Source organism: Podarcis gaigeae, assembly GCF_964106915.1.
Source record: "Podarcis gaigeae genome assembly, chromosome: 16".
NCBI lineage: Eukaryota > Metazoa > Chordata > Lepidosauria > Squamata > Lacertidae > Podarcis > Podarcis gaigeae.
Window position 1 is genome coordinate 7,836,026 of NC_139693.1, and position 25,038 is coordinate 7,861,063.

Here is a 25,038-nt window from a genome sequence, read left to right on the forward strand (position 1 = left end):
CACGGGCGGCAGTAGGAAGGTGGCTTATTTCGGAGAATGTGGCAAAGGCATTCTATTGTCTCTCTGGCATGCTGATAGTTTGATCGAATACCCGAACCTTCTCTCTCTCCCCCGTCTCTCTCTCTCCCCCCCCTTTCCATCTCCACCCCCCCTTCCTTTTCATGTCAGCTACAACCCCACTCTGTGAATGGAGGCAGCCAGCTGACGAGGGAGCGCGCTGGCACGGTGCCAAGGGCTGGGAGACGCGTTTGCGCGTGTGTGGAGCTTATACGGCGAGCACAAAGCAGTGGCAGGGAGGTGGAAGCGGCATGTGGGGGGGGAGAGAAGAGAGAGAGAGGCCTTCCTTGCGGTCTAGGAAATCGCAGCCTATTATATAAGGGAGTCTGCGTCACTCAGGCTGACGGGAGGAGAGTCGGGGGAGAGGAGAGAGAGAGAGGCTGGTCTCTTAAACCTCCTTTTGTCCCCCCACCCCTCTTTTTTCATTCTGTTTACAGTGATCACCGAGTTAATGCTGATGGCTTATATTACACCCCCCCCCAAAAAATATTAAAAACTTCCTCTACCCTCACGCTGAAAGAAAGAACGAAAAAACCTCACAGCTTCTAAGCAAGCCAGTGTTCCTGGAGGATTTCTTTGCCACCTTTCCTTGCAGAAGGGAGGAGGTGAGGAACTCTTAGACATGCACTCCCCACCCCCTTAAAAAAAATTGCCCTCTCTTTCGTCTCACTACGAACTGATCCACTAAATTCGACAAACGAGGCATGAAAGGTTCCTGGATTCCTCCACATCCCTCTGAGTCAAAGATTTCGTTTGGTGATGTTGCTTTCGTTTGCTATCACGGAGCGGCTTTCATCACCTGCTTTTTAATAATGTTTTCTGCTTCGGTTTGTTTGGGGCTTCGAAAGGGATGTGCCACTGTAGTGGGTCAGCTCCGGCATGAAGGTATCCCATGTTTATGTTTTGTTTTACTGGTGTGGGGTTTTTTTGTTTTGGTTTGGTTTTTTGCACCCTCCGCTTTGAGAAGCCGCAAAGGTGTGTTGGCCAGCAGGGGTTTCTCTGTTGGCAGGGAGAAAGGCACTCTGTACCTGCTCAGTGTATGTCTTTACGTGTTGCAAGGTTTCCGTGGCTTTGCCCTAGGTGAAAATTCATGCCCAGGGGAACCGAATTCAATGGGAACGAAGAGTTGTGAGCCTGCTCTTGCTCAAAGCCTTCCTCTCTGTCCATGGCTGAAATGAAACCCGAGCCCCTAAGATCAGGAGCGGCTAATGCCTGTTGGGACTGGCAGGGCAGAAGGCAGAGAGGCCAACCGTACCTGGAGCCAGAACCAACCAGAGGCAAAGCTAAGGGCAGGCTGTAATCCTACAATGAACACAGTGGGGCTTCCTTTGCTGGTAGACTGCTCAGGCAGGGACAACAGTGGTGGCTGGTGCTCATTGGGACTGATGGGGTGGAAGACCAGGAGCCCAAAAGTAGGTGGTGCCAGAAATAATGAGTGGCAGAGCCATCCAGTTCAAGCTTTGTCCCCATCCCCTTCTTGCTAAGTTCTACAAGGGTCAACACTGAGACCAAGAAGCTGGCAGGCAGGGCTACCGCCTGGGCTGGTTGTTGTAAGCAGGTAGGTGGGGGCTGGCTGAGGGCAGATAGAGGTTGGTGGGGCTGTGCAAGGTTTGCCCAAGTTGACCACCCTCCACTGCATAAGAAGACCCCTGGATCTGTCCCTTTGGGCATTCTGTTTCCCACAGGGGCTGAGCAGTGGCCTCTGGGAAGGCCCCAAATGGACCATGAAGGCCATAGCCCATTCCTGTACCTGTGACACACACAAATACACCCCCGGAACTGGTACTGGAGGTAAACTGCCTCTGAACCTAAAGGTTCCATATAGCTATTGTGAAAAATCACATCTGATCAGCTTACCCGCTCTGAATGTATCTCACCCTTTCTCAAAAGGATGTGGAATCTCCAAAGGACTCCGATCCAAAGGACTCCCATCAGCCCCAGCTAGACATGGTCAGCAATGGAGGCGTAGCCCTGGTGGATCTTCTTGCCCAGCATTCCTTTTTCCTCACAGCGGCCTGCCAGGCCCTTCTGGGAAGACCACAGCCGCACATGACGGCAGCACCTTCTGTTTGACTGTGGTCGTTGCCAAGCATTTGAAGGAATATCGCTGCTAAACCTGGTGGTTCTGCTGAGTTATCATGGCGAGCACCAATTGATGCTGAGCTTTAGCCCTCTATGGTGCATGGAGATGGTTGGTGCTGGTAAAGTACCAAGTTAAAGCCCCTAGGTGACTGCCGGAAGGGGTTGTAGCTCAGTGGCAGAGCAGGCAGCTTGCATGCAGAGGGTCCCGGGTTCAATCTCCAACATCTCCGGGTAGGGGCTGGGAAGGATGCCCCTCTTGAACCCCTGAAGAGTCACTGCCAGTCTGTGTAGACAGTACTGAGCTAGATGGACCAACAATCTGACTTTGTGAAAGACCGCGTCATTTGAGGCACTGAAATTTAAATGAAGTCAGACCTAAAATGTGTGTGCTTTCCGTATGAAAGATCCCATTTTCAGACCTCCAGTATCTCCACTAACGAATTGCAAAGACTCTATTCTGAAATCTGGAGAATAAGGTTAAACAATACTAAGGCGGGTGGGCAATGGTTTGGCTTGGTATAAGGCAGCCCCCGGTAGAACTTTGTGTGCCCCCAAGGGACAACTCTATCCACTCAGTGGGAGTGAAAGGACTTCTCTGAATGTTGCCTGCAGTTGCTCTCCTGCCTTTCCTTTCTCTCTCCCTCCTCTCCGCTCTCCACCAGTGGGAGTTAGAGGACTGGCCTGTGCTCCCTGGCCTACTGATGGAACAGAGTTAGGTGGTCGAATCCTGAGCTGGTAGAATAGACTGTACCACTTTGGATTGCAAGCAGGGGCTACTGCTTTCAAGCATTCTCCATTCATTTATTAAAAATGAAAGGCACCTAGTATCAGAAATGACTGTATCAGAGGAAAAGTTCCAGCCCAGCCTTCCCTGGCTGTGCTTATTCCCCCTGCCATGTAAAAAGCTTTCCAAGATGTAATCCACTCCCTTCAATCTGACTTGGCACAGTCCAGGTTTTTTGGGTTTTTTTAGCCACCACCTTATAAAACAGGCCTGTTCTGTAGAGTAATGTGGTTAAGAACCCTAAGCTGGTAGAACAGACTGTAACGTTTTTTAGACTACAAGTCTGGCAAAGCATAGATCCCCTCCCCTGCATTTAAAGCACAAAAAGATATTCCTTGCAAGTGGAAAACAAACGCAGCAAGGAGCTTCCTTCCTGGGAAGGAAGAAGGCCAGGCTCCTTGCTGTTCTAGATTTATACTTTGGGGAAGTATAGGTGTTTGGGGCTTGCATTGCTGTTGATGTTTGGGGCTTGGGCATTTGTCCCTTGCTTGCAGCCTGAAATGGCGCAGGGACTAAGGGGTGGTCATTAAGAAACCCCCTCCTGAACACTCCATTCTGACTCTTGCCGTCTCCGGACAAGAGAACTGCAAGAACTGATGTGAGAACCCAGGTAGAGTTAGGAGCTAAGAAGGTGAGCCGGGAGTCTGGAAGGTCCCCGATAAAAATGTTTACCCTCTGCTAGGAAGCCTTTGACTGGCCTATGGGCAAAGCTGGCTTTTGTTTAGCAAACTGCTTTCCCCTCACCTGCAATAGAAACATAACAAGAGCCTGTGGGAAATTCTCAGGCAGGACCTGAGCAATAGCAGCTCTCCCCCGCTTGCGGTTCCTAGCTGCTGATAACCAGAGGCCTCCTTCCTTCCCACGGTGGAGTGAGAACATAGCCATCATGGCTGGCAGCCACTGATAGCCGCATCCTCTGTGGATTTGTCTAAATCTCTTTTAAAGCCATCCAAGTTGGCGCCCAGCAGTACCTCTTGCAGGAGTGAATTCCATAGTTCAACTGTGCTTTGCATGGAAAAAGTAGTTCATTTCATCCCAAATCTTCCAACAGCTTCATTGGCTGTCCCCGAGTTCTAGTATTAGGAGTAAGAGGTGTATACAATGATAAATAAATATATGCAATAATTGATGGTGTAGAGAAAGTGGATAGAAAGAAGTATTTCACTTTCTCTACACCATGCATAATTGTATATAGCTTATTATATATGCAGCAGATGTCAAAGCGATAAGCAACTACCTGACATTCAGAAGACATCTTAAGGCAGCCCTGTTCAGGGAAGTTTTTAACGTGTGATATTTTACTGTATTTTTGGTTTCTATGGAAGCCGCCCAGAGTGGCTGGGGAGGCCCAGCCAGATGGGCGGGGTATAAATAATAAATTATTATTATTATTATTATTATTATTATTATTATTATTATTATTATTATTATGTTTCCCCACCCCACAGGGGATAATAATGCAAGGGAAGCCCTGCTAGTTCACTTCATCCAGTGCCTGCTGTTCCCCTAAAGGCCCAACAACCCCCCCCCCTTGCCAATGGATCCCCTCCCAGCAACTAGTATTCAGGATTAGGCAGCCTCTGAACAATGCAGGTGTTGCTTACAGCCATCAAGGCCAGTAGGTATTGATAGGCTGCTCTACTCCCGCAGTTCCTTTGGCTAATATCCATCGCCACAAACAGAGCCCAAGGAAGCTGTCCTCTAGCCCAGTAGTGGCTACTCTGAGTAACGACGACTCTCCAGGGTGTTGGGCAGAGAAAGGTCTTCCCTCTGTTACCTGATCCTCTTTAGCTGGTGATGCCTGATACTAATCCTGGCACCTTCTGTGTAAGCACACACTCTTTGTCATGTGACAGTGAGTGCCGTAGATTAATTCTGTGCCGCATGCAACAAGTACTTCCTTTGCGTGCTTGGAATCTGCTGCTAGTCAGTTTTGTGGGGTGACTCCCAAACCCCAAAATTTCTCCATCCATAGTTTTATAAACTTGGTGTGTGTGTGTGTGTGTGAGAGAGAGAGAGAGAGATGGCATTGTGTTCTTCGTCATTGCCTTTTCGTCCCTTTTCCCCCCGTGTGGAATTTGCCAGCTTCACCCCTGCACACTGGGTTGAGATGTTTTCCATTGTGTGTTGGACCGCCTTAAAGGGCTGGTGTAAGGATTAATGTTGTGGAGCCTCCCCCAAGATCTTTCATGGATGTGAAGTGTATACTGTGTATACCTTTTGAAGCAGGATAAACTGCCCTCTGTATGCAGCTAGGTAGTCAAATTTCATGTACTGTTCCTTTCAAATGATTTCACTTCCTTCAAATCCCAGGTAGCCAAAAATTTCCCCCGTCCGTCCTCTGTTCATTTTGCTTGCTTGATCCTCCCTGCCCTACCTCTGATGTTCCTCTGGGAGAAACCATGCAGGGGTGGGAATGTCCCCAGTCTAAAACCCCAGACGGCCGCTGCCAGTCAGTGTCAGCAGTACTGAGCTAGATGAGCTCAGCTGGTCTTACTTGGTATAAGGCTGCATCTTACGTTCCTATGTTATGGGGAAGGACTGTAGTTCAAGCATCTTCTCTGTATGCAGAAGGTCCCAGATTCAATTCCTGGCACCCCACAAGTAGGGCTGAGAATGTTCCATTCTGAAATCTCAGAGAGCGGCTGCAGGCATGTGTTGACAATACTGAACTAAGTAGTCGGTATAAGGTCGTTTCCTGCATTCAACAAGCCCACTTTAATGCCGAGAGCTGTTGCAGTGTCTTGCGGGCTGAGCTGCTTTATTACAAGGGGAGCTTTCCAGCATCTTTGGATAATTTGCTTCCGACGAGCTGTAAGGAAGATGAGGGGTGGGGGTGGGAGAGCCATTTCAATGAGCTTGCGCCGAAATGGCTCCTACGGATAACTGCGCCGGCAGCTGTTCTCTCTGCTTCCTTCGAAAACAAGAGTCCGGTTTGTCTGGGGACATCTAGGTCTCTCTCATCGCCACTTCTCCGTACGCACTTTCTGAGAGCCGTTGTCTTGCTGTCGTTGGGGAACGTGATCTGTAATCCTCCCCCCCCCCCAACAACTGCAATGGATCGCGGTGGAATTTGGATCGCGGGCTCCTTGGAAGAAAGCTGTGGTTTGTTTGTAAGGCGAGCTTCTTTTCCTTCTCGTCAGTCTCCAAACTCACAAGGCACAATTGCTGCGGAGGGTATCTCTTTTTGCCAAGTTGGGTGCGGAATGAGAAGGGGGGGGGAGAGTGTTGTGCCAGCATAAGCACTGGAAGGAAGAGGCAGGGTCTGAGCCAGTCTGAGAAGGGTGGCTGGGAATGGCTTGATCTTCTCGCATCTCTCCTCCCCGTCCTGCTCCTCGGACCGCCTGGCTGTCAAGTCCCGGTTTCCTTTTTTGGCGATTGTCCTTTTTATAGCATTGTATGGAAACGTTTCGTCTTGGGAGACAGCCATTTTGTGCGTGTCCTGTCTCGAAACGCATCTCTCTTTCATTTCATTTTTTTTTTAACAGCAGTGACATCCGCTTCGCTCTCGGAGAAGCTGAGGCGGAGCAGCTTTTGATGGTGGTGGTGGTGGGGGGAGAGCTGACTGTATTGAGCCAGCACCGGCACCCCTTTCCCAGACCCAGAGGGTGCGGTGGGGGCAATAACCTCTGCGGGGTGGGCTCAGAGCAAGGCAGAAGAAACTGTGCCAAAGGCAGGGACCATGTGCACCCGTGTGATTCTTAAGATAGTGAAATTTGGAATCTCGATGATCTTGTACAGTACAGTCTGTTGTCGGCTGAAGGTAAAGCAGAATGGAGACTGTCCTGAGCAGAGAAGTATTTCAACAGCTTGTTAGCCAGCATGCTACGTAGATGGTGCTTTCCACGTAACAGGGGCAGTGAGCCCCAGAATGCCAAATTCTGGGGACAGACAGGAGGTGCCCTGCAAGTGGGATTCCCATGAGCAGCTGATTGGCTGCTGGGGTGAAAATAATATACTTGCTGTCTTCCGGAGAATGAATAGCAAGCGAGAATAGAATTCATAGACGGACAGACATGGCAGATGACCATGCTGCAAGCTTGCAGTGGAGTAGTGCACGGTCTTCTCTCCAGGAAGTGGTAGCTGAAAGAGTATGTTTCTGCCTCTGGAGCGGTCAGGCTCTGGGACCAAATGTTCAGATCCTCCTGTGGATCCCAACATCCTTGAAAGTGCTGCAGCTCAGTGGTAGAGCATCTGCTTGGCATGCCGAAGGTCCCAGGTTCAATCCCTGGCATCTCCTGGTAGAGAACCCTCTCGGAAAACCTAAGAGAGCTGCTGCCAGTCAGTGTAGACAATACCAAACTAGATGGACCAATTGACTGATTTGTTATAGGGCAGCTTCTTAAATCATCCTGTTATTCAGAAACATGAGGACTGGAATATTATTGGGTAAAGGACGATAACTCACAGGGATAGTCCCAGGCAGACTCAGTCTCTAGGTAGGGCTGGGAAAAGACTCTGGTCTCAAATCCTGGGGAGCCTCTGCCCATCAGTGTAGGCAATATGGAACTAGATGGGGAAAGAGGCAGTTGGCGTTCCTATGGAATACACTGGCTAGGGAGCAGGAAGAGGGCCTTTTCCATGGCTGTGCCTAGGCTCTGGAACTTTCTCCCAAGGGAATCATGTTTCACCCAAAACATAGTCAAAACCTTCCTTTTTTAAAGACGGCATTTGACTCATAGATGGCTGTTTTGTCTTTATTTTATTTTTTTATTCAGGGTTTGATCTGCTACTCTGGTGGTATTGGGAGTGGAGTTGTTCGGTATTTAGTGTCTTAATGTCTCTGTAATTGATATTTCAAATTGTGCTTTGATCTTCTTATTAGCCTCCTTGAGTTTTTAAATAAGGAAAGGCAGGGTGTAAATGTGTTTAAAAGAAAGCCGAGAAATTTACCACCACCCAGAATGGCACAATTATGGGGCACGGCATATGAAACCCCCAAGGGGAAGAGTGCGTAACATTATTTTAAGGACTCGAAAACATCTCTTCATCTTTCCAGTGAAAACTGCGGTGGGGAAACCCTCCTTTTTTGCCGCCCCTTAATTGAAACCCAGTAGGCCCCCAGAGGAGCAGACAGAGCAGGTAAAATTTGCTCTTGTAGTCCATCGCCAACCACAGCGAGGGTAGGAACAGGGCAGAGCGATGTCTTTGTGGATCTTTTGTTGCTGACGACTCTTGCTGGAGAAGGCCTAAATGCCTGCAGTTCTTCTTCAGCAGCTAATTAAAATGAAAAACAAAATTGGAACAGCAGCCAGGAATGTCGACTGCACCCACTGTCTCCCACACAAACCTTGCCACGGGCACAAGCAGTGGCCTCCGCAAAGACCCTCCCTCCTGCTGTTGGCTGTAACAGAGCCTCATCTTCATGCACCTTGGGCTGCTGGCTTTATCTGTAGGCCAAGACTCAGGATTTGAGTAGCTTTGAGTCATGTAGGAGTAGAAATCTTGAGAACGTCTGGTGGTGGTGGTGGTGGTGGCAGCCCAGGACAGAGACAATTAAGAGAGTCCTGATCACCCAAAGAAGAGCGTCTGCTAAAGCCTTTGTTTTTTCCATTCAATAACTTATTAAGATCTTTTGTCTGCGAGGGTTTGGTTGACTGGAGAAAGAAGCCACAATGAATAATAGGGGGATCCTTAGGCTTTGGGGGCTAGGCAGACAGGGGGCTGGTATCAAGACAGGCATCTGAACTGAGGTTGTCTCTACTTCCCTATCATATGCAGCAGCGATGGGAAATCAGGCCCTCCAACTACTACAGTGGTACCTCGGGTTACATACGCTTCAGGTTACATAAGCTTCAGGTTACAGACTCCGCTAACCCAGAAATATTAAGAACTTTGCTTCAGGATGAGAACCTAAATCGTGCTCTGGCGGCGGCGGTACGCCCCAATAGCTAAAGTGCTGCTTCAAGTTAAGAACAGTTTCAGGTTAAGAACAGACCTCCAGAACTAATTAAGTTCTTAACCCGAGGTACCACTGTACTGCTCTCCAACTCCCATCATCCCCGACTGTTGGCTGTGCTGGCTGGCAATGGTCCGAGGCAGCATGCGCATTGATTACCCAGTCGTAGAGCCCACCCATGCTAGAACGCTTCTCGCAACATGGGTTAAGGCAGCTCAACACTCCATTCTACTGAAGGGAACCTTTTACCCCCTCTCCGTTGCTTGCGCACCATGCAGAAATGTGGTGTGTAACCAACTGCCCTTGGATGACTTTATCGAAGAATTGGATTTCTTAAAGGAGCGCAGAAATGGCAGCAATTGGAGAAAATCATAAGAATGTGAGAGTAGCTGGATCAGGCGGGTCCAGCATCCTGTTCTCACAGTGGCCATCTAGATGCTCAGTGGGAGGCCCACAAGTAAGGCCTGAGTGCAGCAGCAACTCTCCCCTCCTGTAATTTCCAGGACTGGCATTTCCGGCTCCAGCTGTGAAGGCACAGCATAGCTGTCATAGCTAGTAGGCACTGCTATCCTTCTCCACAAATTTGCCTAATCTTTTAAAGCCATCCAAGGGCCATCGCTACCCCTTGTGGGAGTGAGTTCCGTAAGTTTAAATCCACACGCAGAGTCAGTCTGCCTCTCTACAGTGGTACCTCGGGTTAAGTACTTAATTCGTTCCGGAGGTCCGTTCTTAACCTGAAACTGTTCTTAACCTGAAGCACCACTTCAGCTAATGGGGCCTCCCGCTGCCGCCGCGTCGCCGGAGCACGATTTCTGTTCTCATCTTGAAGCAAAGTTCTTAACCTGAAGCTCTATTTCTGGGTTAGCGGAGTCTGTAACCTGAAGCGTATGTAACCTGAAGCGTATGTAACCCGAGGTATCACAGTATATGCATCGGATACTTGATGGAGGTGAACAAAAGAGATCAAGAAAGAGAGAAGGCCACTACCTTCATGTTGTGGTTGTGGGTTTCCAGCTGGCCTCTCTGGTCAGAAGCCCAGTACTAGTAGCTCAGTACTCGATAAAGGACTAGGTAGACCTTTCAGTCTGAGCCAAGGGTGGGGAACTTCAGGCCAAAATATGGCCCTTCACACCTCTCTCTCTGGCCCTTGGGGCTCTCCCTAGACCAACCCCTTCCCCATGCCATAACTTTTTCTTTTTCCTGGCTGGAATATACCCTTAGCTTGTGATCATGTCTCGTGCCTTGCCTGCATTGAGGACAGAGAGGCTTGTGTGTGGAAGCCCCTGTCCTTTGCATGGCTGCAACATTGCCCACTATGGAACTCTTCAACCTCGAGTCCTCGGATGCTGTTAGGCTTCAACACCCACAATCCACCACCAGCTTAGGCAATGGTCAGGGGTGATGGAAGTTGTAGTCCAACAGTGTCGGGGGAGCCAGGGTTTGAAAACACAGGCCTAATCTATACAACCATTGCTCCACCCACTTTTACCTCTGGCTGTCCCTGCCCCTGGCATACAGCCCCCAGCAGATGAGTCACGAGTGAATGTGGACCTCAAGCTGAACAAAATTCTCCACTCCGGTCTGACCTATAAGGCAGCTCCCATCCTCTTGCAATCAATGGGTCGCTCAGAGCACAGTCTGATTGTGTGTGTGTGTGTGTGTGTGTGTGTGTGTGTGTGTGTGTGTGTGTGTAGCTTGAAACAGAACCAGATAAACGGCATGCCAAAGCCCTTTGGGTGAGATGCTGTCCAGCCTCCTACATGTCAGCCACGTGGCCTCTCCTCATTCCCAGAAGCTTTGCAGGCCACAAATCTATCTGTACGGATAAATCTGACTTACTTGATTTCTCTCAGATTGCTGTGACTCCAGGCCTGCGTCGGATCAGCTGGCTGTCCCTTGGGTTTTGTTCCAACATTCTACTTTTTCGCTTCTCCCTCCTCCTTCCCCCTCGCTCTGCATCTCCATTGCTTTCTTGGTACCTTCACCGCTCCTGTTTGCCTGCTGCGCTCCCCAAGGGTTTTACAAGCCCCCATGGAGCTTCCTGGGGAACTGATTTGGGGAAGGGGAGGGCACAGATTCTGCCTCTGTGGGATTTTAAAACCAGCACCTCCCACAGATGAAGGACCTGCTGGATCAGTCCATCAGCCCATCTTAGTCCAGCATTCTGTTCTCACAGTGGCCAACCAGCATCCCTAATGGGAAGCGTGAAAGCAGGACTTGGAGCGCAAGAGCACTCTCTCCTCTTGCGGCTTCCAGCAACTGGTATCGAACAGCAGTACTGCCTCCTACCATGGAGGCATAGCATGGCCATCATCGCTAGTAGCCATTAATAGCCTTCTCCTCTGTGAATGTGTCAGTTTTTCTTTTAAACCCATCCACGTTGATGGTCATCACTGCCTCCTGTGGGACCGAATTCATAGATAAACTCTGCACTCCACGAAGAAACACTTTTTCCTGTCCTGAATCTTCCAGCGTTCAGCTTAATTGAATATCCATGAGTTCTAGTGTGGTGAGAGAGGGAGGAGAAAAGCTTTCTCCTGTCTGTTTTCTCCATTCTGTGCATAGTTTTATAAATTCATATCAATCCTATCTAATAAGTGGTGGTTTACCTATTCATTTTTCCCTAACCATGTTTGCAATAGTTTTCTAGTCTTCATGTTGTCCCAAAGCATGAAAATTAGTGCAAGTTTGTGGTGGTGGTGTTTCCCACCTGGGAACCATGGCTTTCCTTGGAATCTTTTCAGGGTTACACTGTGCAGAGATAGATAATGCTTAAGGCAAGAATGGGGTAACCCAGACCTGTGGGGGATGCAGGCCTGGGGTCCAGTTGTGCTCCTCTGACCTCTCTCAGAGCTTTCCCCAGCCCCTGCGTCGTGCCCCCCTTAAATGTTTTTCCCTGTCTGGGGTGACTCCTTGGATTCTGATTATGCCTCTTGTTTTCCTTGATGGAAGATAAAGGGGGGTGTAGAAATTAGCCTACAGTACAAAGTTAAAATTTTCATTCATTGCTCCACCGATTTTTTCCTCTGGACACGGCCACCAATGGCACTTGGCCCCTGGAAGGTTGCCCAGGCAGGATTGTGGCCCTCATTGAAGAAGGTCGCCCAGCCCTGGCTTAGAGAATATCTTTCTCTCTTGAGATATACCAGGGAGTCTGTGCTGCACATTCCAACACTGTCCAAAGCAGGGTCGCTGAGCACGTGAGGCAGGGCCTTCTCAGTTGTGGCTCCCAGAGTTCAGTATAGCCGCACTCAGGAGGCCTGTTGAACAGTGTTTGGAATTCGCCAGGCACATTTTCACCTGACTATCGGCCACTTGCGACCAAGTGAAGATGCCCAGGTGCCAGGATGGAGGTACATGCCTGGGTATCTTTGGATCTTGACTGTTATCACACAGTAGCAACACATCTTGTAGAATTCTATCCATTATATTTTATCTGCACAATCAGAATGAATTTCAGGAAACAAAAAGGTGTATTGAAAAATAAAACACTTGAGCCATCTGGCCCAAAATTGGCAACTAGGCATTTCATTTTGGTGACAGTAACCCTGGTTTAAGGAGGCGTTTGGTGCCTAGCTTAGATATCTGAGTTTCTAACACTGCTGTTGAACCTCTTGCCTCTCAGCCTTTTGTAGGCTTGTGCAGACCACCTTGTTTAGATGGGCCTTGGGTTTGGGTAAAAACCACCAGGGTGGTTTTCATTTGACTCAGTTTATCTTTTGTTATCAAACTCCCCCAACCTTTGTTATTCTGTTGTTTTTCCTAAATCTCACCATGAGAACATGGGGAACTTGCTTATGTGCAGAGAAACCTTAGCTCAATCATGTCTATGCTGGCTTCCCAACCCTCCCTGAATGCAGGTCCCTAGCTCAATCCCTGGCATTTCCAGACGGGACCAGGAGAGACTCTGTGCCTGGCAGCCTGGGGAACATCTGCCAGTCCGTGTGGACAATGCTGTGCTAGATGGATCAGTGTTCTTAGTCAGTAGAACACAGCTTCCTGTGTTCCTACGTGGCAGGTATAGGACCTGGGACCTTTACCTGGCAAACCACAGACTCCTGTCTGAAACCTCAGAGAGCCACTGCTGGTCAGTGTATAGATGATCCTTATCTGGATGGACCAATGGTTTAACTTGTTATGTCAGAGATGTGAAGAATGTGGCCCTCCAGGTGTTTCCAAATTCCCACCATCCCCAACCATTGGGCCATGCTGCCTGGGGCAGATCGGAGTTATAGTCCAAAACATCTGGAGAGTACTAGGTTGAGGAAAGCATATTTAAAACAACAACTTACCAGCCAGTATAAGACATAATGATTGTGGCTGGGTGAACTGAGCTGAGGTCTTAATTGAGAGGAGGCGTCTGCCGTGCTTGCAAGAGGAAGAGGGGAGGTTGGGCAGGAGCCAGAGGCCAAGTTAAGTGGGGTCGTGCCAAGTGGGGACTGGGACAAAGGGACGCTTGTGCCAAGGACAGCCAGGTCAGCCCTGAGGCCACAACGTTTGATGCAGAGCCTTCCAAACAATGGCTTGTGTTTGGACGTAATGCTCAACCGCAGATCAGCGCCATGGGAATGGGCCTTGGCAAGCACCCTCTCTCTTTGCTTCTGGTGCAGCCCCAGGGACCAGATCAGAAGCTCTCGCTTAACGACAGTTACTCATTCCACCCAAGCTGAGTCACTTTGGTAATCCAAACAGAGTGGCAAACAAACCAGGATTGTGAACCACAGGTTGAAGCTGGCTTCTTTCACTAAGCCAGCCTTCCCCAACATCATACCCTCTAGGGTTTCCCACAGCATCCGGTTATAAGAACAGGACTATATGGGCCATTGGCTCTTCTTATGTCCTTGTGACGTTGTTGGACTCCCATCAGCCAGCATTGCCAGTGGTCAGGGATGGTGGGAGTTGGGAGTGAAATTGGGGGAAAGTGCTCTAAACCATAGTTAAGACTAACCACAGTTTATGCTGGTTTGGGCATAGTGAATAACTATGGTTATTTGAAAACCAAAGCAAATAATTCCTGTTTCCTCACAGCCTTGCCTGAGGAGTGGAAGGGAAGTTCTCAAGCTCTGAAGCTGATGCACAAAACTTCTTGCCCATGGTTTAGTGTTAGGTGCAAGCTCGGCCAATCAGGCGGCCAGGATAAAAACCAGTAGGGGCATGAGCCTTGAATGGCAGGAAGCCCCTGTGGCTTTCTTTAATCACTAGGCTCTCCTGTAGGCATTGAAGACCTGAGTGCTGACCTTACCAGGGATCAAACACATGTTTCAAGAAAGTGCATCTGTGGGTTCTTGGATACCTTCCTTGGCATCCCAAGGTCAGACAAAGCAAACAGTAACTTGCCAAGTTCTGGGGTTTTTTGGCGGGAGGGAGGGAGAGAGAAAAACCCTATTTGTATCACTCCCAGTCCCTGCCAGAATTTTGTCCCTGGAGATCTTGGTCACATTGGGATTAAAGGAGAACATAGGTGTGCCCCTCGCCGCATGCTCCCTAACCCCAGATGATGCAGTCAGAACAAACTTTGGTTGCAATTAAAATAACTTTGCACAGCAGCGGGGTGTTTGTACTGAGGTTTCCGTAGTCCCCATTAAAGCAAGGGTTTTCTGTTGGGAACTGTTTGCATAACCATCTCCTCTGGAGTCTAGGAAGGGTCTTTTTCACAGGTATAGAAACTTACTGGGGGGATATTTACCAACCTGCCAAATTATTTGGCTGCAGGCATCTTTGATAAACAGAAATGAAGGTCACTTAGGAACATAGGAAGCTGCTTTATACTGAGCAACTGTTGGTCCATCTAGCTTGTTATTGTCTATATCGATTGGCAGCGGCTCTTCTGGGTTTCAGGTAGGATATTACCAGCCCTGCCAGGAGATTGAACCTGGGTCCTTCTGCATGCAGAGCAGATGCTCTCTCCAGTGAGCTGTTGTGGGTCTCTGAAATACAATAGTAAGATTTCACTCCTCACGGTTGTGAAGAAATGGATGGTTTTAAACCTGGGACCTTCCGCACACAAAGCAGATGGTCTTCGGCCCTTCCCCAGACATTTACCCGGGAGCAACCCCAAGTTTGCAACAACTGAGATAAAGAACTCCCCTACATGAAAAGGTTGAAGCATTTGGGACATGCTAGCTTAGAGAATAGGCGAGTAAGAGATGACATGATAGAAGTTCGTAAAATTATGCATGGCCTGGAGAGCGTGGGTAGAGCAAAGTTTTCCTCCCTCTTTCGTAATCCTAAGAAACACGTGGGTGTCCAATAAAGCTGAATGTTGGAAGATTCAGGACAGATAGAAGAAAGTCCTTCCTCATACAACGCATAGTTAAACTACGCCCGCAGGAGAAAGTGATGGCCACCAACTTGGATGATTTTAAAAGAGGATTGGAGAAATCAGTGGAGAATAGGCTTTCAGTGGTTAATGGCCACAGTTGCTGTGCTCGGCTTCCGCTGTAAAAGGCTGGTTAAACTTGCTGGAAACGACAGGAAAGAAGCGGGTTCTTGTGCCCAGGTCCTGCTTGCATCTGGTTGGACTCTGCAAAAACAGTGCATTGGACTAGTTGGGCCATTGGCCTGATCCAGCAGCCAGGCTCCACTTATGTTCCTAAGACTACAGACTTAATTTGTCGTTTAAATTGAGCGCAAGCCCCCTTGGACTCAGTGAGAATTGCTTCTGGGCAAATTTAGGATTGATCCAGCAGCACATTTGCAAGCTTTGAAATGTGTAATACAGTAGCTGAGGTACAATTCTACTCTGTGATGCTGAATTTTAGCTTGTGGGGCTGGTGTTAAGTACCCACATGCCAGTTTTGTGAGGCTATTTTTGTTAAAGGTATTGTTTCATTCTAACTCAGAGTGGTGGGGTTTTTTTAAAAAAAAAACTCCTTTTTTGTTAAGCTTCTTTTTCTTTTTTAAAGAAGGCTTCTGTGTTGGAATTTTTTTTGTCGAAAAGGCAACCTTATCAAAATGGAATCAATGAATTGGTTAGACAAGGAGGTGATTAATCAGCAGTGGAATGATTTAATCACCTGACAAGGACTGGTTTCTGAGACATACACTTAAGTGTGTGTGCGCACACACACAGAGTCTGCAATGCACATCTTCCCTCTAAACATGTCCCTGCATGCCTGACTGTCTTCTGGCTCCGGGCTTGTCCTCCAAAATGCGTTCCCAGCCAAGCCTGCTCCGGAGGTGGGGGAGGTTTGCCTTCAGGGCTGTGATAAAAAGTTGTCTGAGGACAGATGAAAGCATGCCAACGTATTGTTTATTGAGCCGGTTTTGCTGCTCATGAAGATTTATACCCCACTTTTCTCACAGAGGCTCGGCGGCAGCTTTTGATGTGTCCTGGCGCTACCAGTCTGCTTACTGGACCAGGAACAAAGTTCTTCCGTTAATTCTCAGAGCCCTAAACAACTTGGGCACTGAGTGCCTTAAGGACAACCTGCTTCTGATAAGTCACTTATGGTGGTCCTCCGTTACCCTAAGGTTCTCTGGTCTATACCAGGGGCTGAGCCTTTAGTGTCATAGCTTTTAGCGTCCATCTCTCATAACACTAGAGTGGATGGCACATCCTGAATGATGCACGATTCGGGGCAGATAAAATACCTTCTTCACACAACGCATCACGGGAGGCAGTAATGGCCACCAACTTTGGCTTTAAAAGAGAATTGGACAAATTAATGGAGGAGAAGGCTTTCAACAGCTACTAGCCATGACGGCTATGTTCTCCCTCCACCGTCAGAGGCAGTAGGCCTCTGATTACCAGTTGCTGGAAGCCACAAAAGGGGAGAGTTGTCCTGCTTTATGGTTTCGCACAGGCATCTGGTCGGCCACTGTGAGAACAGGATGTTGGACTGTATGGGGCACTGGCCTGGTTCAGCAGGACTCTAATTATGTTCTTGGGTTCTTATTAATCTCTTACTGCAGCAGAGCTGTGTCTCTTTGGTCTGGTTGCACTGAGTCATCCATGGAGCCCCCGAGATCAAAGGATGGCAGCCACAATGTGTTAAATCCTGCTATCCTCTGCCGAGGCTCAGTGTATTGTTTTTATTTCTCCCAGCCTTCCCCACCCCCTCTGGATCTTGCTAGGCTCCCAGCTCCCATCATCATCCCTGACATCTGGCCATGCTGACTGTTGCTGGGACTAACAGGAGTTGTGAGTTGAGCAGCATCCAGAGGGTACCATGTTAAGCAAGACTCAGATCAAGAATGAGGATGTCCTGAGCTTCAGCAGAAGACCGCATAGAGTTTTCTGAGCCTATTCAGCAACATCAAATCATTAGGAATCTATTTTTTGATTGCATGTTATGTAATGCACTTGTAAATGATTGTCAAGTGAGAAACCTTCACTATAGAACACAAAGACGTGTGAAAAGTATACACTGAATCCCATCAACATTGGGAGCAAAAACAGGGAAGGGAAATGAGATAGAAAAACGGAGGGACAGGCACACTGCTCAGTTCTGGAGCACAGGATTTGCATGGAGGAAGCCAAATTCATCCTATGGCATCTCCATTGAAATAGGCATTTCTGGGAAAGACCTCCAAACCCGAAACTGCTGGCAGCTCCCACCAATCAGAGGAGACGGTCTGATTCCCAAGCATCTTCATGTGTTCTGATTAGGGATGTAAGAACAAGGGTGATTTCTGTTTCCACCTGCCTTTGTCACATTCAGCATTGTTTCCATTCCACTGCAGTTCAGTTTCTGCCGAATATTATGTTACTTGCCTTGCTGTGCACTGTTTAACATACTTATTTAAGTAATTTATGGATTTAATGTCGTTAAGGACTTGTTTCCACATCTTTCTTATAAATGCTAGGGAAACACAGTATGAATGATGAGGAACTGCTCATTTATATATACTTTGTGGGCTGAAAATGGCGAATACATGTAGTTTGATGGATTTAATTTCTATTCTGGGCATGGGACGAATAAGCAGGCACCAGCAATTTCTGTTTCCATATTCGATGGACTTCTCTGACATCTCTAGTTCTGATACACTCATTATGAGTCTGCTACACTCCTGTCCTCGAAATCCTGTCTCAAATGTCACTGTCAAAGCAAGCTGCTTTTTAAAGCTACTTGTTTATCCACATCATATACAGCCACTCACAAAGCAATAAATGTCCGAACTCCCATTCCAGCCCAAGAGGAACCCAACAATTCTCTATAGAGGAAAACAGATAGTGTATCAGGACTAGCGTTCTTCTCAATAGCTTCCCAGGCATATGTAGCACCTTGGCTCGTCTATGGCAAACAAGTGGTTGCTTCCAGCAGAAGCTTCACTCATTTAGACTGCTGAGTGCCTAAAAAATATGTGGGCAAGTGATATAGTGAGAGATTTTTGTGGATTAGTGTCTTCTAAGGACGTGCATGAAGGCTGTCAAATGTCAGTACATGTCCAAAGAACTGTATTTTACTTTTTCTAAGGGGAGGGGGGAGAGGCCATTAGGGATGAGGGACGAATTCTGTTTGGTTTGCATTTAAAGGTGAAAGTACCTAAATTGCACTTTCTGAACCAATACGTGAATCAAAACAGCCGTCTTGCAAAATTCACACCTCGCTGAATTTTGCAACACAGTTCTCTGGGCAAGTGGGGTCATGTGTGCATAAAAATACACCTATCAGTGAAAATAATATACAGGCATGCATATTAGGGGAAGTTGCTTTGCAAACATGTGTATTAGGCAAAGTTGCATCCAAAACTGTGTATACCGGGAGCGGCACACACTAGAATTCTGATCTGTTTTTGTGAAGGCAAATCACAAAGCAATGTGAAAATAACTGAACTAAGGATTAGAAATGAAAGAAACTTGAAAACTGCTAGTTTCCTTGAAAACTCCTCTCTCTTTATGCATTCATTTGCCTATATTTATATTCTGCATTTCCTCCAGTCTTGGAACCCAAGACAGCTGTCATGTGGTTCTCAGGAGGTATCCCATCCAGGCACAGACCAGACCCAGGCCTGATTTGCTTCTGCAAAGTGGAAACCGTGTGCCTTCAAACCATACCCATGCCAATGGCATTTTGCACGGTGGCCCAACAGATGCCTCTGGAAAGCCCGCAAGCAGGGTGTGGAGGCAGCAGCCCTCTAGGGTTTGGTTTGGTATTGTTCCCAGCAATGCGTATTGAGAGGTTGACTTATTTTGCACTTTGGGGGCGGTGTTTTTAGCCATTGTGGCCAATAGCTACTGATTGGACTCTCCTTTTCTGTAATTTTTCCTAGGACAGGGCGTTGCCCTCTAGTTATTCTTGGGCTCCAACTCTCACTCATCCCCAAATAGCATGGCCGATGGTCAGGAGTGAAGGGAGCTGTAGTCCAACAACATCTGGAGGGCCACAGGTTCCCCATTCCTGGCTTTGGAGGTGTGATACTGAGTGTCACATCCTTGCCATCCTTGTTTCCCCCCTGACCATATCCTCTACTCTCCCTTACCATGGCAGGATGGACCGTATGACAGAGGATGCCTTGCGCCTGAATCTCTTGAAGCGGAGCCTGGACCAAGCCGACGAGCGGGATGACGTCCTGGCCAAGAGGCTGAAGATGGAAGGGCATGAGGCCATGGAGCGCCTCAAGATGCTGGCGCTGCTCAAGAGGAAGGACCTGGCGGGCATCGAGGTGCCCCATGAGCTGCCCGTCAAGCAGGACGGCCTGAAGGTCTATGAGGAGAAGCTGAATGGGAACATGAGGCCCCACACGGACAGCCGGTCTTCGGGGAGGCCGGGGAAGGAAAACATCAATGAGGAGCCAGTGGACATGAGCGCAAAGAGAAGGTAGGGAGCCCTTTTGTGTTTGCATGTATATCTTCCTATATACATAAATATGTAAGGCTGTCATCATGCAGCTCCGTTGGAGGATTTGTAGTGCCTTATCCTGGGTTTCCATGAAGAAAAAGCAAAGAGACCAAGAAAATTGAGTTTAGTGGTTGCATGGGGTAGGAAGGGGAAGCACTAGGGAGTTAATGTGGGGGGAATGGCAGGGGGTCTTGGTTGGTGAGTGGAGCAAGCCAGTGAATGAATGAATGAATGAATGAATGAATGAATGAATGAATATCTATTCCACCTTTCATTCTACAGTCATAGGGCTCTGTACTGAAGATAAAATAAAAACTTCAGTACACTGAGTGGGGTGTAGCGGTCAGACAGTGTCGGACTAGGACCTGGGAGAGACCAGGGTTTAAACCCTCCACTCAGCCATGAAGCACACTGGGGTGACATTGGGCCAATTGATATCTCTCCACCGAGCAGGGTTCTTGTGAGGACAAAACAAGGAGGGAGAAACCCACATATGCCACCTTGAGCTGCTTGTGGAGGGGAGAGAGCAATACAAACGTAATAATGAGCAAATAATAGAAATGACAGCAACGTTTTAAAAAAAGCAGCACCATAAAATGACAGTACAGTTGGGGGAGAAATTCATCAAATCCATCCAAACCATACTACCCTCTCCATCCAAATGCTTGGCAAAAGAGGTATGTCTTTGCATGTCATCTAAAAAGAACAAGGCAGCAAGACATAACCTGGTATGGAGGGAGTTTCATATTTGTCATTAAGAAGGATAGGAGCACCCTTGGCTCAAGGTTCTATTTATCTCCCTTTTTTGTTCTTGTCAGTACGGTGCAACCGTGTGCAATGTCTTAAGACTGTGAACATTACATGTCTGAAACTTTGGCAAGCCACTGCCAGCCTGTGTAGACAGCACTGAGCTTGATGGACGAATGTGGCAGATTCCCATGTTCCTAACTAGATGAGATTTTTTAATGATGCAAATAGAACTCATCACTTTAGAATAGCCACGCTTACAATAATCACGGTCTGCTTATTTAATATATTTGCTTTGTGTGCCCCTTCCTAGGCCTTTCCTTTTCCCAAAGGCAACGAGGGGAGTTGTTGCCAATCACATCCTGTTCAGTTTTTTTCTTCTTCAGAGGAACACAGTAATTGACAAAGCAGATGTGTTAATGGATCTGGGTCAGGCTTATTAATTTCAGTGGGACTACTCTGAGTAGCACTTATTTGTATAAGACCCAAGGGGCTTCCTCCAGAGCCAGTATTTTGACACCCATCCTTTGTCAATTTCACTTGATTCCAATATGCTATGAAATGTCTCTCAAGTTGTGGTTTTTATATAATTCATTTCACATGGTGTTCTCTTACACAGACGTGTGTGTGTGTGTGTGTGTGTGTGTGTGTGTGTGTACACACACATCTCTCCAGCCCTACCGTTATTTTTTATTATTATTATTAATTAATTAATTAGTAACTGTCTTTACCGCCCTTCATCCAAAGATGACAGGGCAGTTTGCAATATAAAAACACAAAAATGCACAGCATAATAACAAACGAAAACAGTTAAAAAGGACATAGAACAGGCTGTCTCAGGCTGGGCAATAGCGGTGAGGTCCTGGGAGGGGACAGAGTCATGCTTCCTGTGTGGGCCACACACTTCACTCCTGAGCTGACGCGGTGCCCTCAGATGGAAGCTGACATAGGAAGCTGCCTCATACCGAGTCAGGCCCTTGGTCCATCTAGCACAATATTGTCTCCACTGACTGGCAGTGGCTCTCTGGGGTTTCAAGCAGGGGGCATTCCCGGCCCTACCTGGAAATGCTGGGAATTGAACGCACAACCTTCTGCACAGAAAGCTGGTGCTCCGTCACTGAGCTGCAGCTCTTCTCTTCACCCCCCAGCCATACCCTGGCTTAGTTCAGTCATGCTGCCGGTAACAGAGGAAGAGGCATTCCAGCCGGTTTCTCCGTGCGAAAGGGGGACATTGCCACCTTGTCCATTGCCTCAGGCGGCAAAAGGTCCTGGACTGGCCTGGCATCAGCATCCCTATGCCAGTTCTTCTTGAGCGAAATCTCAGCTGCTCTGGTATTTTGCTGGAAGTGTTTGCTCAAGTTGATTGCTTTGTTTTGAATGCTGTGCTCAGTGGGCATTGCACAAAAGCATGAGCCTTGCCTGCTGGATCAGGCCAATGACCCCTCTAGTCCAGCATCCTGTTCTCACACTGGCCAACCAAATTGCGAATTGTTGTTTTCCCAGCAGGCCGCACCCGTAGTCTCTTTGCCCCCAGTGCATGGGGACCTCACTACATCCTTCAATCTGCCCGCCCGCCCCTGCCTTTATCACTGGTCCAGGGGGAGGGAACAGGTGTCAACCAGCCCCAAGGTTTGACTGACATGGGCTCCATCTCAAGATGTGAAATCCTGAGTCACTCGCGCAGCTCAGAGGCGCAGTGCCAGCCGTGGGAGGGAGCAAAGCGTCTCTAAGGCAGGAAGCGCCACGGGTGCCACTCTGTTTGGCGGGTGGCAGCGCTGATGGCTGCAGCCCAGGCTGCCTGCCTGCCATCTGCTCTTCCGCCCCTGTTCGCCGGTCATCACCATCCTCTTGTTCCCTTTGCACTTGAACAGAAGGATCTTCCGGGGAGCTCGGGGTGCGGGGCTTGGTTAGCAGAAGGCTGTTACCGACTGCTCAGAGAAGACCCCCTAAGAACATCAGAAAAGCCCTGCAGCTTAGAGGAGGCAAAGCATAGCCATTGTGGATGGTAGCCTCTTTCCTCCTTGAATTTACCGAATCCTCTTTTAAAGGCATCCACCCGTAACCCCTCTCATCAGGCAAGAGGAGGAGGCAGGCGGAATTGGAAGAGCTGGACAGATCAGACCCAGGGGGACTGACCCACCGCAGAGGATCTTGCTCAGTTGTGTCTCTGTGTTAATCGGGGGTTAGTGGGGTAGTCTGTATTTTCCACCCTAGGTAAAATAATGCCTGTAGCAACACTTCTGCATACGCAACCTTTCCCCAAGCCCCCAAAGAAGTGGGGAGAGAAGTTCTGCAGTCTCTTTACACTAGGGGTGTGGAAATCTGTGCACTTCCAGAGGTTGTTAGATTCTGGCCGACAGCAGCTAGCATGGGCAGTGGTTAAGGCGGGTGGAAGTTAAGAAGCAGGAGGACAGGCGTTGCATTGATAAAGAACATAAGAAGAGCCCTGCAGGATCAGGCCAGTGGCCCATCTAGTCCAGCGCCCTGTTCTTGCAGTGGCCAGCCAGATCCCTGTGGGAAACCCCCAGGCAGGACCCCGAGCACGAGAGCACTCAACCCTCCTGCATTTTCCAGGAACTGGGATTCAGGAGCACTGCCATGGAGACAGAGCACAGCCATTGTGGGTAGTAGCCATTGATAGCTTTCTCTTTTGTGAATTTGTCCAGTCCTCTTTTAAAGCCGTCCTGGGTGGCAGCCACCACTGTCTTCTGTGAGGGCAAGTTCATGGCTCAGCTATGCACCATGTGAAGAAGTTGTAGTGGAAGGTTGCTTTCTGAACTCAACAATATGGTGCCCTCCAGGTCTGCCTGGAGTCCCATCATCCACGATGACCCCTTGGCTCATGCTGACTGCTGGGGCTGATGGGAACAGGGAGTCCAGCGTGCTCCAGAGAGCCACAGTTCTCCCACCCCCTTGCAAATCCGTTGCTTTCTGTGAAAGGCTGAGGGTTACAGAGCAGGTCGGGATCTGTGTGAACCTATGGGTTCTGAAAATAGCATTTTCAGGCACTCAGTCTCCTTTCAGAGTGGCATTTTCCCTCGCTTGAGACTGATTAAAGTTTAGCGTGCTTGACGCTTTGTTCCACCCGCCCCCCTCCTGAAGTGTGACATAAAGCCATCTGTGCTGGGGGAGAGCTGTGCAACGTTGGCCACACCAGCCCCACTTTCCTATAGAGAGAGGGAGGGAAAAATCTAAGATCCCTGTCAAAGGAAGAAATAATTGCAAGGAGTTGGTTCCCTCCCCCCCCCCCCGCCCAAAAAAAGCTTCAACAAAAAAATGACGACTGAAAGGCTAAGGACCTGATTACAGTTTTCATAAACCACGAAGTGATTTCATGGCATGAAGTGAGTAGGCAAAGGTTATAACACAGATTGGGATTGAAGCAGGCCAAATCCTACTCAGAGTAAGACCGTTGATGGATTCTAGTTCATCATGGTCTAGTCTAGAGTAGGATTTAGCGGGATGCAATCCGTTATACCGAAACGTAATCCGTCTCATTGCTCATGGAGCTTCAGTGTGCTTGAAGTTAATGTGTCCGTCTTCTGACTGTACAGAGCTCTGTGTGTGCACTGGTGTCCACTTGCTGTTTCATACCTGAGGCACGGTGCATGCTAATGTCTTGAAGCCGAGGCCTGTTGCTCTTGTCAGGATCCTAAGAATAGCAGCTCTCATCTAGAGACTTACAAGAGCCCCTCAGGCTTCCATCCCTCATTGTGTCAGAGAAAAGTTTGAAAAGCATGGAGGGCATCATTTGGGCCTCATGGTGGCAGAGGTTTTGAAAATGTATGGCCTCTGTATCAGTTGGTAGAATATTGCATGGGGTTCCTTATAACATTCCCTTTGTACTAAGCCTCGAAAGCCACAACTTTTCTGTTTTTACACATTTGCAGCATTCCCAAGAGGACTAGATGCATGCTCCCACAGAATTCCCTCTTTAGTGGGAGCATGCATCTAGTCCTCTTGGGAATGCTGCAAATGTGTAAAAACAGAAAAGTTGTGGCTTTCGAGGCTTAGTACAAAGGGAATATGTGGCCGTGTGCACATTACCCTTTACTCCTCGTCCACTGCCCTCCCACTGCTGGTTTCTGAAGCCGAGCACACATGACATGAGCCAAATGCCGTATGTATCCTGTACTCTCTTGAGAAGTCCTGTTGTTGGGTGTGCTTTCCCTCAAACCTGCTTCCGTCCGATTTGAAAAAGTAACTCACCGTTAAGCTTGTGTGTCCATTTGAGACAGCCATTGAGCATGCTCAGATGACAGCTTCACTCAATAGGAGTTTTGGGAGGAGTTGCAGGCCTAGGGAAACAAATCAGGTAATGCCCGTCAGGTGAAGGCACCCCTGTCGGCGGCCAGCTGTGTATGACAGTGTTAAAATGTGACTTGAAATGTGGGGGGTTGCAGGGAGAGAATGATCTCCCTGTGTTTCGGTATTCTAATGTGTACATCGCCTGTGTGTCTGATGCTTAGTGCATGGGGGGATATGCATGTTCACGAGCACACTCTGCCCAGCCCTCCATCTCTCCTTTAGCCCCATTCCTAGTTGTTCTGTTCCTCTCTAGTATTTGAGGCACACACACCCTCCCAGCCTTAATTTTACAAAAGCCCTAGACGTATGCACAAAATAAACTGTGCCAGTAGCATAAATTTACACACAATGCCCATTGGTCAGCCAAAGTCAAGGGC

The 25,038-nt window shown here is 48.4% G+C and overlaps 1 protein-coding gene across 9 annotated transcripts in view; it reads left to right on the top strand.

Annotated features, from left to right (window-relative positions):
• GATAD2B (GATA zinc finger domain containing 2B) overlaps nt 1-25,038 on the top strand; it is a 65,742-nt gene that overhangs the window by 21,223 nt on the left and 19,481 nt on the right. For 8 of the 9 annotated variants that reach the window (XM_083715768.1, XM_083715770.1, XM_083715772.1 and 5 more), the window contains exon 2: nt 19,256-19,585. In XM_083715768.1, coding sequence (XP_083571894.1) covers nt 19,257-19,585 — 329 coding nt within the window. In that variant the 5' untranslated portion in view covers nt 19,256. Of the gene's footprint in view, nt 1-5,615; nt 6,037-19,255; nt 19,586-25,038 lie in introns of those variants that run through there. The other variant, XM_083715774.1, reaches the window with a different exon arrangement.